Here is a 24,190-nt window from a genome sequence, read left to right on the forward strand (position 1 = left end):
TGTCCTTCATCATTCCAGTTTTCATAATTCAATATCTCCTTCCTATTTTATATCACTAGGAGAAAAATAAAATACATGCCAAAAACTCCACTATTTGGTATAACTGTATTTAACATGTTTACTTTAAAATTTCAGGTGCAAAACCCTGTTTTAAAAAAGAGTCCTTGTCAGGATAAAAATAACCTTATAAAAATAAATTTCTCCCACTCCTACATCTAAATTCTCCATTTCTAAAGTTACTAACATTCAAAAGAAAAAACCCCTAAAATTGTATACTTACAGTATTTTACTTTAATAATAGGCTATGATAACAAACTAGCTGGTATATTATTTTGGCCTATTGCATTATAATTTTCATTCTTGTTATTAGCACTCAAATGAAAAATGAATGATTCCACTCACGATTATCTAAAATCCTTACACCAAAAAAAAAAAAAAAGCCAAATTAGTTCAGAGCCTAAAGGCCTTCTAGATCCAATTTCTTCCTTTTTGCAGTTCTTAAAGCCCAATTTCAAATAAGGCATCACTAGAACAGATAAAACAGTAGAAGAAAAAAAAGAGAAACAGTAAAGAACAGAAAAATTAAGCAAAGTCTAAATCCTATCGGTAGGATTCTTACCTTGTCACTGTGCAATCATTCCTTGAATAGACCAGGGGCGTCCTTGTTCGCCTCAGCTGCCTGCCTCCTGCTCAGACCTCAGTCCAAGCTCAGCCTAGCCCCTCCATAAAGCACCTCCAAGCGTCGCCATGTGTTACTAAAAGAGTTAGCATATAGCCCACCTACTGGATTTAGTACTGTAGTCCCAGCACCTGGCCCAGGGCCCTAGACTCCTGCATAGGTCCTCAGGAAGAATTTGAGGTATTGTCTACATTGATGTTATGGCTCATCTATAGCAACACAGAGAGGAAAACAATTCATTAAGAACATTAATAAGGATCACAAAGCTTGAATTTATCATTATAACTTCTAGGCTCAATTTAAGCTCCCAAGAAATTCACTGTAACACTTTTCTTACTTTTATATTAAGATCCGGGCTAACACCCAGACTGTGTGATCTTAAATGACAAATTACTAAGAGAACACCCACGCAGAGAATTACTGTTCTTGTTAAAATGTGGTCATTAGCATTAGAATAGCCTAATGAACTCATCTGACACCCTGACACAGTTCAAAGATCACCATTTACCATGCTATAAATTTACCAACAAATTTTGGCTTCAGTCTACTAACGTTTAAAAGCTAAGTCAGACTATCCAAATTGTGTTTTCCTTTGATCCTTCTTTAAAAAAAAAAAAAAAAGTCAACTAGGCATCTGTCAATTTTACTACCATCAGAGGCTACAGTCACTCAGTCTAGTGCTCTGGAGTAGGTCAACCCGGGCTTTGGCCCCAACCTTGGCTACCAGCTCTTTCAGCTTTGGTGAACCTGTGCCCTCCCCTTCTGGAAGCAGAATCCAGTTCTGAGCTTGCTTTCAAACTAAGGTGCGGCTCTTAATCCTGGTCTTCCTACTGTTGTGCGTGGCTAACCAGGGATTGGATCCTATTCAACTGAGTCCCTCTCTTTTATCCCTTGTTTGGTCAGAGATAGTCTTTTCAATGGTCTATTCCCTTCATCTGTCTCTTGAATGTTACCCTTAGTCTCTCGGTGCACTGGCCCACTCCACCCCTCTGGTTGTTTTAACCATCAAGAGCGTACACATATTTCAATTAAACGACCAATTTAAGATATTCAGAATTTTGTACATTTATCAATAAGCAATGCAAATATGCTTCATTTAGACTCTAAAGTTTAGAGTAAGCATGATATCTTCATATCAGTAAAGTATGTAAAATATCACCTAAGGAATTAAAGTCCAAACCCTTGAGTAAGAAAGCAAATGAAAAATGTTAGTTTTATTGGTGAATTAGATTTTAGTTTCAGGTTTGATTCCTTTAAATACCAGCAATCAAAAAATCTGAACATGTAAGTATAGGCAGACTTCAAACCAGGCAGAGAAGGTAAGATTTAAATTCTAGTGATACCTTAAATATTTTTACAAATGGCTTTCAAAAGCGGGAGCGGAATCTCTTGTTTGTTTGGGTAGATGGGAGAAGAACAAACCAGAACACAATTCAAGGATCTGCTAACTGCAAAAAGTTCCAGAATTGCTTATATCCACGTTATGGACAGAAATGGCAGGTAAAAGACAAACCCTGTTACTGTGTTCTTTTAAGAGATTTTCCAAATTCTATGCTTTTTTTTTTTTTGCTGTGTTAGGGTTTGCTAAATTATAGAGTCGTCTTGAACATGTACTCATTACTCTGTCACATGGCACTGGATATCTACAATGATCTGGATTCAAACCTGGCTTGTGGAGGTACAAGAGGGGTTGGAAACAAATGACAACCAAGACACTCTGATTTTACTATTACTATTCATAAGACTGGAGAGAAACAGCAAATACTGGCTACAAACAATAAGCAAAAGACACAAATACAAACAGCAGTTAACATTTCTGAAATTCTAGACTTAAGTTCTAAAAGGATGTTAAAACTCAGGACACTATTACATTTAATCATGATGTCAGTCACCTCAAAGACAGAAATCTAGCTCCTAAGAAATTGCTTTGTTTTAATAACAGACAGGCATTTTTCATGTAAACTGATGGGCAGAGTTCTACCAAAAGAAGAGCAACACTTGCAGTTTATGGAGCCAACAAGAAAGGTGGTTCAAAGTCTTCCACTCCAACAGATGCCCTACACATAGGCTTTGCTTCTTTTTTTTTTGGCTTTGCTTCTTATAAATATTTAAACTGTTTAGAATGTAGGAGTGGGTTAAAAATGGTTTTTCACTTTTGCAATTTTTATCTTGTTTGTTTAAAATGGTGTGCTAAATGTTTCAATTTCACATCAACTAGTCCTAACTTTGGAAAACCTGTGTATTTTTTTCCCTCGCCCTTGGAAGTACAGATACAGAACTATAAGCTTTCAATGTCAGACATATTTGCTTTTGAAAAGGAAGTATTTCTGGGCCAAAACCTGTGACCAGCTATCATAAATAATACACCCACAGAACTTAGGTTGTATAAATGTGATGCTTCTAAATTCTCTTACGTAATAGTTTGAGGTGGCCTAAAGAGTTAAATGCTGTCACTGTCATCAATATTTATTGTACAGCAATAGGGTACATGGCAGTAAGCATTAGCTTTGTTTCACTAAAACATCTACAATTATTGATGTTCTTTTGGAAGCACTCTTATCACTTCTATGAATTCTTTTCCATTGGTTATAATAAATTTTTCTTGCGGAGTAAAGATGAACAGCAGCTTCTCAAATATGAGAAAGACTGTCAATTCCCAGCTGACCCTTGCTAAAATACAATGGGAAAGAAAAAAAAAATTCACTGCTAAATCAACAGTCTTAAGGGAAGCTGTCAGTCATTCCTTTTTGTAATTTGTCCTGAACAGTTTGCCTCAAGCTCATTTAAAAGGCTACATAAAATCGCTGAGTCAGCATTTTGCCTTTTATCTGGCAAACTTGTCACTCACTGGTAATCAGACATAGCAGTTTAGGACAGATTCCATGGGAAACACACTAAATGACTGAAAGTTAAAACAGAGCTTAATGGTAGAGAAATACTCAGAAACAGGGACAGATAGGGATCACAGAAGAGACAGAGGATTCTCATTATGTTGGCTGATGATGAAGAGCTCTTTTCTTACCTACTTACCCTAAACAAAAAGGCTGACTAAAAACATCAAATGTATCACCAATAGCGTTCTGTATAATATGGGGCTGGCTGGTAGGATTTCACAAACCTGCTCAGCCATCAGACTCCTGATAAGATTGTGCCCGAGAGGAATGGTGCTTTCTTATTAAAAGCCAGAGATCCGACTGCCATCTGGGGCGCAAAGACAGGGAATAGAGAATTACAAGTGAGAACAAGCTTGTCTAGTTACTACCGTTACCCCAGAAGCCTCTTGACCTGCTGTTAGGAGAGCACACACAACATTCTCTCCCTACTTCCTTTCTACTCCCTCTCCAAAGAGCCATGCCAAACAGGCTCCAGCACTTCTCATGTAAATGCCAACTTTACCCCTTTACCTCCTGGAGAAGGAACGGTCCAGATGCAAATCTCCTAAAACAAGATGGTAATTAAGTTTTGGGGCTACTTTACAGTTCAATTCAATAGATATTTATTTAATTCCAAGAATATCTCATATCTGCAAGAAAGCTTAAAAGCACAATCTTTTCTTCTTTTTGATTCTGCCTAACTAAAAGCTCTGCTGCATCCGTGTATCTACAAAGGCCATCAGTTTCAAAGGAAGAATTCTGTCGAGCCAAAAGGTTAAGATTTCTAGTGTGCAACAATTTCCAGTTCCACAGCATAAAATGTTAAAAAACTTGAAATTTTAACCTCTGGGGCTAGACAGTGTTCTTCCTTCTATTTACTTTCTCAATCAATCACTGGAAAAACTCAGACCATTGGGAACATATATATCTTTCCGATTTTGAGAGTCTTCTGCAAAAGTCATTGCTTCATATACACTATAAAACAGAAGGTTTTCTTCTTCCTTTTTGCAGTACTCTCCCCGGGCCAGGGAATCCCTCACAGAGGGATTGCACTGAGCCAGCAGAACCTGGATGCCAATGGCTTCATAATCTCTGCGAACTTCTTTCAGTGTATGGATCCCTGCTGTATCTAAAAATTGTATTGCACTACAGTCAACCACTATGGTATGGAACTCTAAGGGATCATGGGAAAGTTGCACTGAAACTTCATCCCGGATTCCACTGAGAGTTGCTGTTTCCTTTTTGATCTTTTTCTTTACTGCCTTCTTCTGAGCTGCCTTTACTAAGACTGGGTTGAGAGTTTTTTTGTATAAGGAAGATTTAAAATATTCTTTGTTTATGTAGTAGAGAGGGGCTACAAAGCGGAAAATCTTGATGCCTGACTTAGCCTGAAGGTTCTTGTAGGCAGACATGGATTCAAAGATTTCAGACTCTTCCACCACACCAAGCAATGAAGTCTCTGGCTTCTGAGTACGGAGGATGACACAAAACAGAGAAAAACAAACCCCAACGAGCAGGCCTATTTCAGTACTTATCAGTGCAGAGGACAGCATAGTAACAAACCAGATAACTGTATCCATTCTGCTAATCCTCCACATCTCGGGCAGATCCTTAAATTTACGTAGGGCTCCCCGGAGATTCACAATAGTGATCACACCAAGGACACTTTTCTGAAGGGAATAGAATAAAGGAGCTATTACCAAGAGGACCAACAAAAGAACCAGAGCTGTCACCACACCAGAAAGCTGACTTTGACAGCCTGTGGATTCTTTAACCAATGTCTTTGCAAGAGCTGCACTAGTAGCAAAGCAGTGGAAGAAGGAAGGAATGATATTGCAAAAGCCGATGGCATACATTTCCTGATTAGCTTTGACTGTGTAGCCATGTTTCTTGGCAAACATCTCAGAAAGCGATACAGTAATAGCGAACCCAATGATAGAAATAGCTATTGCATCTACAGCCACATTAGGAATTAAGTTCCAGTCCGGTGCTTTGGGTGGCAAAAACCCAGTGGGAATATGTCCAGCAATACTGGTATTGTATTTCTCATTTAGTTTTCCAAAATGAGAGACTAATGTGGCTGCCACAACAACAAAGAGTTCAGTAGGAATAGGTGCCTTAAGTTTGGACTTGAGGCGCTCATTGAGTTCTTTGGTTGGCAAAAGAACCAAAAGGCACAAAAGGCTGGTGATGAGATCACAGATATTGGTCTTATGGATGTTTCTGAAGATATGTATCCAAGTAGTGATGAGTGATCCCACACCACTACTCCGAGGAAGGCTGAGTCCAAGGAGATACTTGGCCTGAGATGTTAGAACTGTGAAGGAGGCACCAGTGACAAATCCACTCAGCAAGGCATCTGAGAGGTAGACTGAAACAAAGCCCACTTGAAAGAAGCCCATCGCTACCTGGAAGGAAGGATATACAGGTGTTAAATATAAATGGAAAAGAGCTTCTAAATCCTGTATTCCCCTGGTATCTCTTTGTGTGAAGACATACCGTCAGAGCACCACAGAATGTCAGAGCTAGAAAAAAAACACAATCATTTATCAGTCCTCTCATTTTACAAAGAGAGGTCTCATTTTACTGACACTCAGAGGGCTAAGCAACTTGCCCTTACTGACTAGCCCAGACAAGAGCTTAGGATTCCTACCTTCTTGCACAATGTTTCTTAAACTTGAATAAGGTTCAGATCGCTTTGAAAAAGAAAAAAATTTCTCAAGGATCCATGAGAAATGATAAAAACACAAGTTGGAAAAATTCTCATTTAAAAAACATGTATTTTTCTTTAAATTACATGTCATTACTGTAAAAGTAAAGTTTTAACTGATAAAACAAAAAACTAGATTCACATCAAAATAGAATCACACTTTAAAAATTATTATAGAATTCTTTAATCTAACTTCAAACTGAGAGACTCTTTTCATCCAATGCATATGTGCTTATGCCATACTGCCTCCCATGTTAATTCTATATCCTCAAAGATATAGCATTTTCTTTCTTTCTTTTTCCTCTTCCCAATAATTCCTCAGAATTGTATCGCGCCCTTCCTCATTCTTGGTGAGGCACACTAACAGAAAAGCACAAATGAACTCTGAGGAGCACAACTCTTCTACACACCAGTCCCTTCTCCCTCTCCTTCTATCCAAGCACCTAGTAAAGTGAGCTACTCTTCCCCCTCCTACATTGGTTCCACATGTCTGTGACAGAGAAGAGGTTCAATGTGGGCGCTGACTCCTGAATGCCAAAAGGCAGAGGCATGATGAAAATGGCAGATTAGTGGATTCTATGGGAGACCCAAAAGAATTTCATTTCTAATCCTTCTCCTGGCTGATAGCATGAAATAGTGGTCCCCAACTTCTTCCCTTCCCAGCAGTCCAGGAAAACTACTATCTTTAGTGAGAGTCACTCATTAGAGCAGCAATTCTAGAACAAGGGGGGAAGTCATCTGTAGTCTGAAAAACTCTTGCACTCTTCCTCTCCCAACCCCCATTCTGTTGCCCTCCTCCCTGTTAGTGCTGACTCTGCCAATAACCAACCACAAGTAACTTCAAGCAAATCTGATAGCTCTCGACATACAAAATTAAGAAGTTGTACTAGGTGGTCTGAGGTCCCTTTCTGGTCTGAATTTTTACAATCAAATAATTGAATTCTGGCTGACTGAAATTCATGGGTTAAGAGGCTGCCTAGGGTTGAGAAAATAGAAGCAGCCTTATCTTACCTGTGGAGTCAAACCAGGGTTTAAATTTTGGCTCTACCTCTTCCATATCCTGAGCATTCAATAAAAGATAGCTTTAATTATTATGATTGCTAAGTTCCCTTACAGATCTGAGATCTCATGCATAGTGATTTCTTTTGCCAGAAACAACCACTTATTCCACTGTTTCTTACCTGATAAACTCCAGCCATAAAGGTTACAGTGCTGCCAACTATAATTGCATAGCAACTTTTGTCACATATCTTGCCTGATGGCTGGCTTAATGATGTGCTCTCATTTGAAACCACTCCTAAAGAAGCGGCAACATGGGCAGTGTCATAGCCAGCTTTGTATAGTTCTCGGTCAACTACTTCACCAATCATAAGGCACAGTACTCCAAAAATGCCCACAGAAATGTGACGGGAGGTACCCAGTAGGAAATAAATGAAGCTGGCAAAAAAAGATGTGTACAGACCATAGACAGGTTCTTGGCCAGCCAGGAGAGAATAAGCAATGGATTGGGGCACCAATAAGATGCCCACAATCAAGCCAGACATCACATCTCCTAAAATGTTTTTCTTCAGATTATATTTTGGGAGCCACTGCAAAACAGGAAGGAAGCCGAAAATGATATTTCTGGCTTTGTTTGAACTGCACTGGCAACTCTTCTCTAGTTTTTTGATGACAAATTGCTTGAAGTTAGTATCCGGTTTCTCTTGAGGCTCCAAATGGATCCTAGCATGAGGTCTGCATTGATCATTGGTCTCAAATTGCTGGAAGTCATTACATGATTCCTCTTCATGCTCCAGATGGATCCTAGATGGAGGACTGTATTGGCCATCTTGCTCTTTATTTTTCAAAGACATTTCTGGAGATAGATGTTTCAGCCTCCTACCCCAGAGAAAATACGAGGGTTAACTGATTAAGTAATTCTCAGTACTCACACATTTTAACAGTCCTACTTGTCATTCATGAGAGTTAAGAGGAGTTCACTTGGGGGTAGTATCTTATATTCACTTTCCTTAGTTGAGCCTCATTTGTCTTGATCCAGGAAAAAAGAATCAGACCAAGTTAAAGCAAATAAGTCACTGAGCACAGGACTTCCCAAAAGTATAAACTATCAAGGATTCTTCTCCATCTCTGCCTGGCTCCTCCTGAAATTTTTTTCCCCAGAAACGGTACTGGGGTAGCCTGTCTCCTTTCTATATGCTACTAACAGTCTTATTTTCAGATTTTTCACGTCCATGAATACTGCAGAAGAGGATCTGGTCTCAAACCTTGACACCTACCTTACCTGCAAAAGTCCCTGAAACAAGGAAGATGGTTTTTTTGTTTTTGTTTTTTCAGGGGGTGGGTCCTTTTTAAGATAACCTACTAGTTGTTGAAAATAAACAGAAAGAAAATGTGAGTGACAGAGTAAAGGTATGTTTTGAGAAAAAAAAAAAAAACTAGCACAGAATGCATTTGTGTCTTTGAACAACATGCTCTGGTTTGGTAGCAAAGAAAAGAGAGAAGCTGATAAGCGACTGCTGAAGGAAAGAAACATCAACAGCATGCAGTAGGCTGATGGGGCAAGCGTCTGATCTCTGAAAGGTTTTGTTCTATTCTACTTTGTTCTAGTATAGAGTCATATCTGCCCTAAGGGCAGGATCTATATTCATGCAAAGAAAGATTCGCTTTACTATCCTAAGTATACACTCTAAAACATAAGCTGAATAGAGGAATAATGTTGCCCAACACTTCAACTAGGAGGAGATCCAGGTGATACTGCATCTCCGGGTCCTAAACTATAAAACTACTGCCATAAGACCTACCGCTAAGAACTACAGGAAAACAAAGAAGGTAAAAATAAGCAAAAAGAGAGGAGGGACAACAAAAAATAAGTCTTGTAATAAGAGTAAAAGAGAAGGAAAAAGAAACAGACCTTCAGAGGAACAGAGTGTAAACTGCCAAACACTTCACGAATCAGTGGCTTTGCGTTGGCTGTTTGCTTAGCTTAGAATGGCCATCCAACTCTCTATCAAGACCCCAATCATTTTTAAAACCCAGTTAAAATGCTCTCTCTTCTTCAAAGCACTGACCCCAGCCCAAATGAATCTGTGTCCCATAGCACTTCACGCCTCTGTTACAGTACTAATCATACTTTTGTATTTAAGGAAGAGTCTCTCCAGGTCCTGGAGGAAAGGACATCTTGTTCATCATTGGAATCATCGACAACGTACGGTAACTCTGAGGTATCAGGCTTACAAAATATTTGAATGAAGGAAATAATAAATGAATAAACAAATTTATGACTGTGGCCAATAAGAGATAAAATATATTAGACAAAGGACTCGGGTAGTTTCCTGCCTCAGAACTGACAGAAGGATAGGCTCTTGTGAGGTTCTATAAGCCTAATGTTGCCGAGGTGCCATAATCCAGGACCCATGACCCATTCAAGAACACAATATTTGTAAAAGTAACCCACATTAATTTTGTTTAGGATAAAAGGGCTATAGCTGGTCATCCCACTGAACAAGAGTAAAACAGTAGTTACACTGATGGTCTTGTTAAATAGATAAGGAAGAAAAGAACATTTAGATTTAGATGACCACTTACCCTGGGTAAGTCAATCAGATTGGTGAATACACACAGCAGCTCTTCATTCCTCAGTGCAACTGGTCTATAACTCTCTTCTCACTTCCTACTTTCACGCCAAGCTAGTTTGAGTGCATTCCTTATGTCCTTCTATTTTGGAATAGTTCTTAGTGAGTTCTGGGCCAAAACGCTTTTCCAAACCTAAAAGAGGCATAAGAAAAAACTAACAAAATTCAAATCTCACCCTATATGGCAGCTAGCTGGAAAGTAAAAAGATAAAAATTAATACTAGAAAGTGCAACAGGATGATGGAAACTGTAAGAAAGAACTGAAATGTAATACTAAAAGTGAAAAACGTGGTAACAGAGATAAAGAATGCCTCTGACAGGACCATCAAACCTGACAGAGCCAAAGAGAGAATCAATGAAATTGAAGATAGGTCGATAGACATTACCCACACTAAAACAGAAAAACAATTTTAAAAAAATGAAAAATAATAATTTAAGAGAAAATCCAAGAGCTGTGGGATGTATTAAACAAACTAACTTATGCATAATTAGAATCCCAAAAAGAGAAGACAGAGAATGGGTGGAAGGAATATTTGAAGACATAATAGCCAAGAATTTTCCAAAATTAATGACAGATACCAAACTATAGATCCAAGAATCTCTGAGAATACCAAGAAGGACAAATACAAAACCAAACCAAACAACACAGCACCACACACCTACACATATCATATTCAAACTGCTGAAAACAAAAGACAAAGATAAAATTCTAAAGACAGCCAAAGGAAAAAAAAGAAAAAACACACTACATACACAGGAACAAAGATATGAATTACAGCAGACTTCTTATTGGAAACCATACAAGCCAGAAGATGGAGTGATACCTTTATCACAGAAATATAACTGTCAACCCAGAATTCCATCCCCAGAAAAAATATTTTTTGAAGGATGAAGAAGAAATAAAAACTTTCTCAGACCAACACTAAGAGAATTTATTGCCAGCAGACCAGCACTACTACACACACACACACACACACACACACACACACACACACACCCCAGACAAAAACTCAGGTCTACACAGTACACAACAAATAAAGTCTAAGAAATGGAACAAATGAAAACAATATTTATTTTTAACTAAAAAAATATTTAATTGCTCTAAAAAAATAACTGTCTAACTCAAAAATAGAAATGCATTTTTACAGCACATGCAAAATAAAATGCACAAAACAAGAGCATAAAGAATGGTAGGGGGAATTAAGAATTGTAAGGTCTTATACTATATATGAAGTAATATAATACTATTTGACTGGGCATATACCCTGAGAAAACCAAAATTCAAAAAGAGTCATGTACCAAAATGTTCATTGCAGCTCTATTTACAATAGCCCGGAGATGGAAACAACCTAAGCGCCCATCATCGGATGAATGGATAAAGAAGATGTGGCACATATATACAATGGAATATTACTCAGCCTTAAAAAGAAATGAAATTGAGCTATTTGTAATGAGATGGATAGACCTAGAGTCTGTCATACAGAGTGAAGTAAGTCAGAAAGAAAAAGACAAATACCGTATGCTAACACATATATATGGAATTTAAGGGGGAAAAAATGTCATGAAGAACCTAGGGGTAAGACAGGAAGAAAGATGCAGACCTACTGGAGAACGGACTTGAGGATATGGGGAGGGGGAAGGGTGAGCTTTGACAGGGCGAGAGAGAGTCATGGACATATACACACTAACAAACGTAGTAAGGTAGATAGCTAGAGGGAAGCAGCCGCAAGGCACAGGGATATTAGCTCGGTGCTTTGTGACAGCCTGGAGGGGTGGGATAGGGAGAGTGGGAGGGAGGGAGACGCAAGAGGGAAGACATATGGGAACATATGTGTATGTATAACTGATTCACTTTGTTATAAAGCAGAAACTAACACACCATTGTAAAGCAATTATACCCCAATAAAGATGTTTAAAAAAAAAATACTATTTGAAGGTAGGCTCTGATTAAAGATGTACATTGTAAACTCAAGGGTAACCAATAAATGTTTTAAGATATAAATGATAAGCTAATTGTGGAGACAAAATAGAATCATAAAAAACTCTCAATTAACCCAAAAGAAGAATGAGACCCAAAACAGAACACATTGAAAACAGCTAGCAAGATGGTAGAATTTAATCCAAACATATTAAAAAAAACCACATTAAATGTGAATAGTCGGGGCTTCCCTGGTGGTGTGGTGGTTGGGAATTCGCCTGCCAATGCAGGGGACACGGGTTCGATCCCTGGTCCGGGAAGATCCCACATGCCAGGGAGCAACTAAGCCCGTGCGCTGCAACTACCGAGCCTGCGCTCTAGAGCCCGCGAGCCACAACTACTGAAGCCCGCGTGCTGCAACTACTGAAACCTGCGTGCCTAGAGCCCGTGCTCCGCAACAAGAGAAGCCACCGCAATGAGAAGCCCGTGCACTGCAACGAAGAGTAGCCCCTGCTCACCGCAAGTAGAGAAAGCCCTTGCACAGCAACAAAAACCCAACGCAGCCAAAAATAAAATATTTTAAAAATGTGAATAGTCTAAACATGCCAATTAAACAGATTGCCAGATAAGATTTAAAAAATAAGACCCAACTATATGCTGTCTATAAGAAACCCACATTAAATATAAAGATATAGATAGATCATAATAAAGTGAAATGTCTTTACCAATTTAGTAATTCATTTAGCTTGTGTAAGTGACTGAGCCAGATAATAAAATCCAGATTTTAAGACTCCAAGAATAGCTCTTTTGTTGAGCATGTTACTATTCCTATCACCTACCTAATTAGCTTTCTCTAACTTCAGGTACTTCTAAACACTTTGAAATTCAGTTATCCTACACATCCCAGTTTCCCCTACCTGCTACCCAAAATGACCTGGCACTGACATCTACAAACTTGTGCCCAACTCTCCTTTCTCTATACTCATGGCCATAGTCCTTTTCCATCTCCAGCTCTCAAAAAATTAGGTATTCACTCACAAACAGTCCTAGAAGTGGAAATGATTTAGCCATCAGTCTGAATCCAAAAACCATCTATAGTCTTTTACTGATCCTAGTCACTCCTTAAAATTCTCCTCAAAACTACTTTTTTTCCCTTTTTTCAAGGCTACTTTAAAACCCCAAACAATATAAAACTACATTAAAAATTATCTTAAACTAAATTGTAGGTATGACCTCCATACAAATTAAGCTCCTTGAGAGCAAGCTCCATTCTGTTTCATCTTTGTACCCCCTGAAGTGTCCAAGTACATGCTTTCAAAAATAGAAATGAAAAATATTTGCTAACCAAATAACTGAAATACAGAAAAAGTAGGATGCAAAGCAATATTTATTTTCAGGTGGAAATATCTACTCTGGAACAAATTTTTCAAGTATCCCTTTTTGCACAAAAATCCTCTCATTCCCCCAAGCCTGTTACTGCTTTCAATTACAGTACTCACCAATTGCTTCATGAAAAATGAAGTTACAGTGTTTATCCTTGAAATACAGTCTATAGCCAGACTCCCATTTTCAGAAAGTTGGAATACATACTACATATTCCATGAAATTCAGTAAAATAGGATTCTCCTGTATCATCTAGGGTAGTTTCTCCCTTTATCAACATTGATAATTGAGAGTGAAGAAGAGAAAGGTTCAAGAAGAAAACACTTGAACCTTCCACATTACATTGCAGGAACTGGAGGAAAAAAATCAACAAAACATTTGAAAAATACATTTACATATTCATATATTAAAGTATAATGGCAGTGCAGGCAACACAAAAAGGAAAAACATTTCTGTACTTTTTTCTTTAATTAGGCACATGCAGTGTGACTGCTTAGAAAGCTGTCTTATCCTGGTGACTAAACAGCAGCACTGGCACTGTTTCCCGTGTGAATTACCGAGAGTCTAAGAGAACTGAACTAAAAGAGAGGGATATCCCTTCTATGTAAGCCTGACAGCGGTCAGCCAACTTCTTTTGGAAATTTTGCAGATATAAGAGAAACAATGTCTACTTTTGGTAAGTAATTACAGCATATAATTTTAACCAATAATGCATATGAAACAGTTTTGCAATTTGTGAAACTGAAATGCCTTTTTGGAAGGCAACAGTGTTCAGAGATTGGTAAAGTCTGCCTCTGAAACATAACGATTCCATATTCATGCTCTGCTCTGTGTATGTATGCCACAACTCCCTGCTACATAGAACTGAAGCTGCCAACTACTAGGATCAGAGCATCTAAGCAGGGAAGAAATCTGCAAGAGACAGAGCAGTTTAGAAAGGCTTCCAGGGAACAACATATCTCACCTGGGATCTGAAGTCTGGGTCGGAGATGAAAGAATGAGGGAAGGACTTGGAAAACGGATGAGGGAAAAGAAAACACAACTAGCAATAGTTCTGGGGTTGGAGGGAAAGAATGAGAAATAGTATGATACGTTTAGAGCACCAGATGCATATGGAAGATCAATGAGAGAGAAAGTGGCAAAGGTGCCTAGGGGAGATTCTGGAAGGCTTTTATGCCAGGTTAAGAAAGGCAGACTTTCACCTGCAGACAGTGCGTAGGCCCTGAAGGTTTTCGAGAAAATCACTTACTGTATCACTCATTTGACAATAATTATCTTATTACATCTTCTGGTCTGTTATGTTATTCAATTCTTTTTCAAGCAAGCAAGTAATATTTTCCTTTTTTGCCCTTTATGAATAAAAATTAAAAAAAAATTAGCTTAAGATTTTTTTTTATTTTTATAAATTTTTTATTATTTATTTTTGGCTGCATTGGGTCTTCGTTGCTGCACGCGGGCTTTCTCTAGTTGCAGCGAGCGGGGGCTACACTTCATTGAGGTGCGCTGGTTTCTCTCACTGTAGTGACTTCTCTTGCTGTGGAGCACAGGCTCTAGGTGCGCAGGCTTCAGTAGTTGTGGCTCGTGGGCTCTAAAGTGCAAGCTCAGTAGTTGTGGCGCATGGGCTTAGTTGCTCTGCGGCATGTGGGATCTTCCCGGAACAGGGATCGAACCTGTATCCCCTGCATTGGCAGGTGGATTCTTAACCACTGCGCCACCAGGGAAGTCCCTAAGATTATTTTAGAAAAAAAACTAAACTAAACCATAAACAGGTAAAACCAAGACAGAGTCTCCATTTACACTGTTCCATCTGATCCTCCAACTCACTGTTGTCAGACAAGTTCAGGGAAGATAACAGCATTGTAAGGCCCGGGAAGCTAAGGATGAGCAAAGGCTTCTGTATCCATCTCCATCCCACTTACAGGTGCTTGCAACCAGGACAGCTGGAGCCCAGGCCACTGTTCCTTCGCCCTAGACTAGGAAGTTAATACTGTGAGAGGACTGCCCCCCGCCAGAAATGAAAATTCAGACCCATCTTTGTTCCGTGAAGTGCCAACAAGCCTTCCAAGGATGGATTGGTTAACTTTCTATGTGAGCTCCTAGAGACTGGGTACTGGCCTGCTTATTACTGTAAGCTAACCACTGTGCTAGACACAATGCATCAGAACCTAGACTACAAATCTAGGAGTCAATATTTCTTTTCCTTATCCCCACCCGACTCCCACATACAGTCCATCAGTAAGTCCTGTCTTCCCTGCCTTGAGTAATAAATCCATCCTCTCCCCACTGCCCAGAGTATCTGGAATCCAATCACTTCTCACTACCCTCCACCATCAGATCTCACATGGGCTACTCCAATAGCTTATAATACCTGAACCCTGCCCACCTCTCCACCCTCATTTCCTACTGGCCTTCTTGCTGTTCCTGGAACATGGCAAGTTGATTCCCTTCTTAGGGTCTTTGCACTTGCTCAAGTTCTCTGCCTGGAACAATCACACCCTCAGATCTCTGCAGGCCTTTTCTCATCCTTCATGCCTCAGCTTATATATCCTCTCCATACAATGGCCTTCCTTGACCATCCCAAATAAAATAATACTGCCACTCCATCATTCCCTAAACCCTCATCTAGCTTTATTTTCTTCACAGCATTTTCATAGAGACTTTTGAAAATTATATTATGTATTTAAACTTTTTAAAAACTATTATTTATAGTCTTTCTCATATCTACTGTATCCCCAGTACCAAGAACAATGCTTAGCACATAGTAGGAGATCAGTAAATTCTTACGAAAATGAATAAGAAACTCAGTTTCTACCCACAATCAGTGGGTTAAGACAGATTTATAAACAGATAAATTATAACATTCTAAGTGCCATAACAGAGGTTTGGCATACTCTGAGAGAGCAGAGAATAGGCTGTAGGCCAATGTGTGGAAGTTGCAAAGTAAGAAAAGAAAGGAAACTCAGGCAAGTGGAGGGTCCCAGGAAAACCCAAGACCCAGGAAGAAGTCACCTAGATTGCCAGATTCCTGGGGTGAAACTGCATTAGGTAAGACTGGAGTGAGGGACTTCCCTGGTGGCACAGTAGTTAAGAATCCACCTGCCAATGCAGGGGACACGGATTCAATCCCTGGTCTGGGAAGACCCCACTTGCTGTGGAGCAACTAAGCCTGTGCGCCACAACTACTGAGCCTGCACCCTAGAGCCCGTGTGCTGCAACTACTGAGCCCACATGCGGCAACGACTGAGCCCGCATGCTGCAACTACTGAAGCCCGCGTGACTAGAGCCTGTGCTCCGCAGCAAGAGAAGCCCACTCACCGCAACAAAGAGTAGCCCCCCCGCGCCGCAACTAAAGAGAGCCTGCATGCAGCAATGAAGACCCAACGCAGCCAAAAATAAAATTAAAAAAAAAAAAAAAAGACCGAGTGAAAGACCAGTTTCTTATGTAATCCCTTGTCAGCCTGGACTTCATCCTGTAAACTACAGCTGACAAAGGCATAAATTCCAAGACAGGGCAGGAACGGAAGTTTGACATTTCAGTGGTGCAATTAGACACAAGATGGTGCTTAAAGGAGATGGACACGTCTAACATGAATTCTGTTAGGTGGACCACACAAAAGGATAGTGCATGAGAATATGGAGGAGGAAATGGAAAGATAAGAAGCAACAAAAAGTTTGACTTACATTTCATAGGTTTGAGATTTCTATTAGATATCCAAATGAGAATGTCCAGTAGGCAATTAGAAATGGGGGTGTCAAGCATAGGAGAGAAGCCAAAATTGAAAAAATAAATGGGGAAGGGAAGAGCATATAGGTCATCAGCACATAAATAGTATCTCATTTTTCTCTGAATTCCCATTGTTTAGATGCTCAATAAATGTCAGATAAATGTATGCTTTATCTTCCCAACTAGATTAAAAATTATTCAAGGAGATATTTTCTGCTTTTTGTGAACTCTCACAGCACCCTGCATAGAACTGGGCACCCAGGAGGCACTTAGTAAGTCTTCTGTTGATGCATAGAGTGGTTTCTATTTTTAAAAGTTATTTTAACAAAAAAAAAATTTTTTTCAAGAAGAATTAACTGACTTTTGAAAGATAATTAATACATTGCGCTGGGAATGTAAAATGGTACAAACACTGTAGAAAACAGTTCGGTAGTTCCTCAAACTGTTAAACGGAATTACTATATGACCCAGCAATTACACTCTTAGGTATACCCTCAAAAGAACTGAAAACAGGGATCAAACAAATACTTGTACACAAACGTTCATAATAGTGTTATTCACAATAGTCAAAAGGTGGAAACAACCCAAGTATCCATCAACAGATGAATGGAAAAAAAATTATGGTCTAAGCCACACAATGAAATATTATTTAGCCATTTGAAAGAAATGAAGTTCAGGGATTTCCCTGGTGGTCCAGTGGTTAAGACTCCATGCTCCCAATGCAGGGGGTCCGGGTTCAATCCCTGGTCAAGGAACTAGATCCCACATGCCGCAACTAAAAAAGATCCCGCATGCCACAACTAAAGACCCAACGCAGCCAAATAAATAAATATTTAAAAATAAATAAATAAAAGAAATGAAGTTCTGATACTCTTCATCTACAACACTGATGAGTGAAAGAAGCCAGACACAAAAGGACAAATATTATATAATTCCACTTATATTAAATATCTAGAATAGGCAAATTCATAGAGACAGAAAATAGATTAGAGGTTACCAGGGACCGGGAGGAATGGAGAGTTATTGCCTAATTGTTATAGACTTGCTGTTTCAAGTTTTGGGAATAGATAGCAGTGATGGTTACAAAACATTGAGAATGTACTTAATGCTACTGAACTGTACCTTTAAAATGGTTAAAATGGCCAATGTTATGTTATATATATATTTTAACATACAGAAAGCCAGGAGAGAAAGCATAGTATTGCAAGGTTCTTACACTATACATGAAATGGTATAATGTCACTTGAAGGCAAACTGTGATAGTTAAAGATGCATACTATATTGGGACTTCCCTGGTGGTGCAGTGGTTAAGAATCCGCCTGCCAATGCAGGGGACACGGGTTCGAGCCCTGGTCGGGGAAGATCCCACATGCCACGGAGCAACTAAGCCCAAGCGCTACAACTACGGAGCCTGTGAGCTACAACTACTGAGCCTGCATGCCACAACTACTGAAGTCCACGTGCCTAGAGCCTGTGTTCCGCAAGAGAAGCCACCACAATGAGAAGCCCGTGCACCACAACGAAGAGCAGCCTCTGCTCGCTGCAACTAGAGAAAGCCTGCATGCAGCAATGAATACCCAACGCAGCCACAAATAAATAAATAAATTTTTAAAAAGATGCATACTATAAATTCTAATGCAATCCCATTAATAACGAAGAGTTATGGCTAATAAACAATGGAGATAAAATGGAATTACAGAAAATACTAAATAATCCAAAAGAAGACAGAGAAGGGGATATAAACAGCTACTATATAAAATAACCTCAATCTAAGGTTTGCGGAAAACTTGAGAAGTTTTTTTTTTTTTTTGGCTGCACTGGGTCTTTGTTGCTGCGCGCAGGCTTTCTCTAGTTGCAGAGAGAAGGGGCTGCTCTCCGTTGCGGTGCACAGGCTTCTCATTGCGGTGGTTTCTCTTGCTGCGGAGCACAGGCTCTAGGCGCGCGGGCTTCAGTAGTTGTGGCAGGCGGGCTCAGTAGATGTAGTACACGGGCTTAACTGCTCTGCAGCATGTGGGATCTTCCCGGACCAGGGCTCGAACCTGTGTCCCCTGCATTGGCAGGCGGATTCTTAACCACTGCACCACCAGGGAAGTCCCGAGAAGTCTTAGCATTAACCTAATATTAATGTGAACAAGTCATCTACCAAAAAAATCTCTTCTCCTAAGTGGAAAATTCCAGTTAAACTAGGCTGGAATAGGTGTGGACTATATAGTTCGGAAATAATTTTCCAGTACTCACACAGCTTATAAGCAGTAGAACCATGATGAGAATCAAGACCTGTCTGATTCAAACCTACTCTCTGTCTCTGGACTGCTTATTTTGAAACTTTTCAAATATTCAGAAAAGTTGAAAGAATGATACATGGAACACTTATTCACAATTCACCCATTTAACAATATACCAATTGTTAATGTTTTGCTACATCTGCACTACTTCTGCACTCTTCATACACTCAGGTTGGTTTGTTTGGGGTTTTTTTTTTCCCTCAACTATTTGAAAGTTGACGACATACTTCAGCCTTAAACACTGAATTGAACCAATGTTTTTAACCACCATCCCATGATGCCTCTTCTTCAAAAGAAGCATTCTGTAACAACATGGCATCAAACCATTTGGATACACTCTTCAAAAATCTGCAATGGCTCTCCACCTCCTACTGAAATATAGTCAAATAACTTTAGTATAGTCTTCTCTCTGTGAATGAGCCTGCAACTGCCTTTCTCTTGCTTCTTTTCATGCACCAGTGTTCCAATCACCAGTCCATGAAAATACTAATAAGCATCCTTTGCCCTTTGGGACCCTTGCTCATGTTGTTCCTTCAGTTGGGGATGTCTTTCCCTTCTATCTCCATCTATCTTGGTCCTTTTTCTAATCTCTTAAGTCCCACCTCAAATGACATAGGAGAAGGGGGCTGAAACTTCTTAGGCTATGCTTCCCCAACACATGACATATAGCTATTTAGCACTCAAGTTTACATGTGTCTCAAACGAGAGTACCACTTTAGGGCAGACACCAAGTCATCCTCGTGTCTACATAACCCAGAACCTAACACAATGCCTCCCACTTGCTATGTATGGTTACAGATCTATGTTTATTGAAATGAACAAACAGGTGAAGTTTCAAGTTAATATAATGAAGCCAAAAAAATATTCCTTGTTTTCCAGTTATCACAAATGATTAACAACGCCCATTTATTTCTGTGATGCAAAAAGAAGAACTACCACAAGGCTTATATCAGTAGTAAAAGCACTACGATATATTTTTTCTTGTATAAAGCCCAATATAAGACAAAATAATAAAATACCCAAGAGGAAAATAGCTTAATGTAAAACCATGGTAAAATAATTAAATAGTTTCTTGCATAGTAATTCACTGCTTTCAAAAAGATTTCATCTAAATAAAAAAACCAAAAAGATAAAGAAAAAAAGAAAAAAATTTTAATAAAATTTTAAAAAAGATTTCATCTACATCTCCCACTTGCCTCCTTAGTAAATCTGAGAATCAGAGTATGAATTCCTATTTTCCAGTATGAAAAACATCAAAGTTTAGTCACTTGCTCAACTGGTAGGACCAGATTCTCAGTCCTCATCTTCCAATTTCCAAGCTTAGATCTCTTCTAAAATACCACACGACCCCCAAATTTATTTCCTTGCTAAGAGCTCTTAGGAGCTAGTTCAAAGCAATAATTTTATGGCCAAGTGCTCACCTCATTTCTGAGCCTATTATTAATTTTAATATTTAATACAGTTCATAGTTGTATTCCCAGTACCTTGAAACATGTAGAGCACCTAATAAGTGCTTAACAAATATTTGTTGAGTGAACGGACGAATAACAGTTTAAGAGCTATGTGGTAAAGGGCTTCCCTGGCGGTGCAGTGGTTAAGAATCCACTTGCCAATGCAGGGGACACAGGTTCAATCCCTGGTCCGGGAAGATCCCACATGCTGTGGAGAAACTAAGACCGTGTCACAACTACTGAGCCTGTGCTCTAGAACCTGCGAGCCACAACTACTGAGCCCGCATGCCACAACTACTGAAGCCCACGTGCCTAGAGCCCATGCTCCACAACAAGAGAAGCCACTGCAATGAGAAGTCCAGCACCACAGCAAAGAGTAGCCCCCACTCATTGCAACTAGAGAAAAGCCCACACACAGCAACGAACACCCAAGGATGGGAGGGAGGGAGGGAGGAAAGAAGGGAGAGAAAGAAAGAAAGAATCCGCCTGCCAATGCAGGAGACTTGGGTTTGAGCCCTGGTCAGGAAAGATCCCACATGCCGCAGAGCAGCTAAGTCCGTGCACCACAACTACTGAACCTGCGCTCTAGAGCCCGCGAGCCACAACTACTGAAGCCTGTGCACCTAGAGCCCGTGCTCCACAACGAGAGAAGCCACCGCAGTGAAAAGCCGGTGCACCGCAATGAAGAGTAGCCCCTGCTCACCGCAACTCGAGAACGCCCGCGCGCAGCAACAAAGACCCAACGCAGCCACAAAAAAAAAAAAAGAATAAAATTTTAAAATATATATTTAAAAAATCTTTAAAAAGAAAAGAGCTATGTGGTGAAGAAAAATCAGTTACTCCTCCCCCTCCACCCCCATACACCATAACCAAGTTTGTGTCAAGAAATTAGTCTGGGGCTTCCCTGGGGGCGCAGTGGTTAAGAATCTGCCTGCCAATGCAAGGGACACAGGTTCAAGCCCTGGCCTGGGAAGATCCCACATTCCGCAGAGCAACTAAGCCCGTGTACCACAACTACTGAGCCTGTGCTCTAGAGCCCGCAAGCCACAACTACTGAGCCCACGTGCCACAACTACTGAAGCCCGCATGCCTAGAGCCCGTGCTCCGCAACAAGAGAAGCCACCGCAATGAGGAGCCTGCGCACCACAACAAAGAGTAGCCCCCGCTCACCTCAACTAGAGAAAGCCTGCGCACAGCACCAAAGACCCAACACAGCCAAAAATAAATAAATATATAAAAACAAATAAACCAAAAAAAATATTAAAAAAAAGAGAAAGAAATTAGTCTGGCAATCATCTACCTGGGGGTTTATAATCATTAAAAGTAATATCAATGCATAAAATGATCCCTAGTGAATCTAATCTAGTCACCAAATCCCTGAATAGGTCATCTCTAGATCTTCCTCCAGGAGGCAGCAAATTATAGTACAATACAATGATATCAAACATGAAGATCTGTTAAAATGCAGATTCTCAGACAAATCCAGGGATGAGATCCAAGACTGCTCCCTGGGTGATTCTGAGTCAGTGGGCTGAGGGCCTATTTGGAGAATCACTAGGTATGTTCTGGAGTCAGACAGATCTCTATTCAGATCCCAGCTAAACTGTTCAACAGCTGTATGGCACTGACTGAAAAATTTCATTTTACTCAGCGTTAATTTCTCACCTGTAAAATGGGGATAACATTACTCAACTTGCAGTGCTGTTTTAAAACTAACCCAAGTAAAGTACCTAGCACAGCGCCTGGCACATAGCATTTGCTCAGTAAATGACAGCTACTAGTCTCCGTCCCTTGAGATTACTGAAGAAAAAAAAGGGGGGCTTATTTCTTGCCAACAGCTTTGGCCCGCCATTTCTTCTTTTTTTTTTTTTTTTTTGCGGTACGCGCTGGCCTCTCACTGTTGTGGCCTCTCCCGTTGCGGAGCACAGGCTCCGGACGCGCAGGCTCAGCGGCCATGGCTCACGGGCCCAGCCGCTCCGCGGCATGTGGGATCTTCCCGGACCGGGGCACGAACCCGCGTCCCCTGCATCGGCAGGCGGACTCTCAACCACTGCGCCACCGGGGAAGCCCCCTCCATTTCTTCTTGACTCAACTTTCAAAGACAAGAACTTCTGCTTAACCCAATACTGGATATCACATTAGTTCCAGATTTCACATAAAAAGCCTCAGGGACAAGGAGGGAAAAGGTACTAGAATGAGTGCCAGAAAGGAGTTTAAGTCCTGAATGCGTCTAACTCATCGTGATCCCCAATCTGTGCAAGGAAGGGCCCAGCCTAATAGTCTATGAGTTTGGTAAAGCTGGGTACAAGTCCTAGTTCTGCAAATGACTTGCTGTGTAATTTTCGGCAACGCTCTGTCCCTCTGTGTCCTTTCAGTGTCTCCATCTATCCAGTGAAAGAATTTCAACTTAAGTCTATGAGTCTTGAAAAACTAAAGGTCCTGATTTGTACTTAACCAGGTGTGTGGTTTAAAAAACCAAGGTAATCAAGTCCTCTCTCCTGCCCAAGCCTCAGTTCCCCCATCAGTCTAAGGTGGTGGTGGCGGCTCTTATCTCCTTGGTCCTGCTGCCAGATATCTGGGTTCGAGAAGGCGCTACGAGGACTCTGGCGGAAGAGCCGCACCGTTACCAGCGGGGTGCGGGGCACCCGGCGCGAAGTGTTGGGTGGAGGGTGGGCAGCCCTCTGCCGTCGGAGTTGGGTCGGGATCACCCGGGTTGGGGGAATGGGGCTTTGACGCTGGCCCTGCCTCCGCTCCTGCCGACAGAGGAAATAACTCCTACGCACACCCACCTCGCACGGCCCAGCTACGACCGCCCACGGCTACCGTTGGTGCGCGCTTCCTCCCACCACACCTGGGTCAGAGGCGAGGACGACCCCAAGAGGGGCCCGCTGACCACGGGAAGGCCGGCACCGCTGTCTCCCCCGCGTCTCGAGTCCCTCCCCTCTCCTCACCTCTGGAGTCTGGGCCGCCCCGTGCGACCTGGATCCAAGGCGCGTCCTCTGCCGCTGCGGGGCTGAGGGGACAGGGTGGCGCGGGCAGAGGCAGACCACTCCCGGGCCGGCCTCCCTTTAACCCCCCAGCCCCCTTGCCCGCCCATCGTCCGGCCCCTGGAGGAGGCGGGGCCCAGGGGAGCTGCGAGAAGGAACCTGCGGGGAGGTGCTGAAGGCGACTCTAACCGCGAAAGTTCAGTATGCACAGTCACGTGGCACCGCGGAAGAACGACGCGGCTGTCAGCCAATGACGCGGCCAGGACAGGCAAGGGTGCTGCCCCCTGGCCGCTTTCCTCCTTGCGATTGGCTGCCCTGTACAGACGGAGCCACGCGTCCCTTACGGAGATTCCTCCTGACCTTTGTACGGCGATGAATCATCTTCGAAGTAGGCACATTGCTGGTTCTCTGCCTTAACCCCGAGGGTATTGCGAGGAATCAGTATCAAGGGAAACGCGGAAATGATCTAACGAGGGCTGTAAACTGCTCTTTGTTTGCGAGGGGTATCGTCTTCATCTTCGATTCCTTAGGACCCGCGTTCCCACCCA

At 41.1% G+C, this 24,190-nt stretch overlaps 1 protein-coding gene across 1 annotated transcript; it reads right to left on the bottom strand.

Annotated features, from left to right (window-relative positions):
• Nucleotides 1-2,385: 2,385 nt before the first annotated feature.
• Nucleotides 2,386-23,800, bottom strand: SLC26A2 (solute carrier family 26 member 2). The gene is made up of 4 exons (XM_024738256.1): nucleotides 23,607-23,800; nucleotides 9,848-10,027; nucleotides 7,444-8,140; nucleotides 2,386-5,960 (listed from the first exon to the last, which is right to left on the bottom strand). The coding sequence occupies exons 3-4, from the start codon at nucleotides 8,113-8,115 to the stop codon at nucleotides 4,440-4,442; spliced, it is 2,193 nt and encodes a 730-aa protein (XP_024594024.1). The 5' UTR covers nucleotides 8,116-8,140; nucleotides 9,848-10,027; nucleotides 23,607-23,800; the 3' UTR covers nucleotides 2,386-4,439.
• Between the last annotated feature and the right edge of the window lie 390 nt (nucleotides 23,801-24,190).

Source organism: Neophocaena asiaeorientalis, unplaced genomic scaffold (assembly GCF_003031525.2).
Source record: "Neophocaena asiaeorientalis asiaeorientalis breed wild unplaced genomic scaffold, Neophocaena_asiaeorientalis_V1.1 scaffold404, whole genome shotgun sequence".
NCBI classification, from domain to species: domain Eukaryota; kingdom Metazoa; phylum Chordata; class Mammalia; order Artiodactyla; family Phocoenidae; genus Neophocaena; species Neophocaena asiaeorientalis.

Coding starts and splice junctions, on each gene's coding strand:
- SLC26A2 (XM_024738256.1), bottom strand. CDS start 8,115: ATGTCTTTGAAAAATAAAGAGCAAGATGGCCAATACAGTCCTCCATCT. Junction 5,961..7,443: donor TTATGGCTGGAGTTTATCAG/GTAAGAAACAGT, acceptor CCTTCCTTCCAG/GTAGCGATGGGCTTCTTTCA.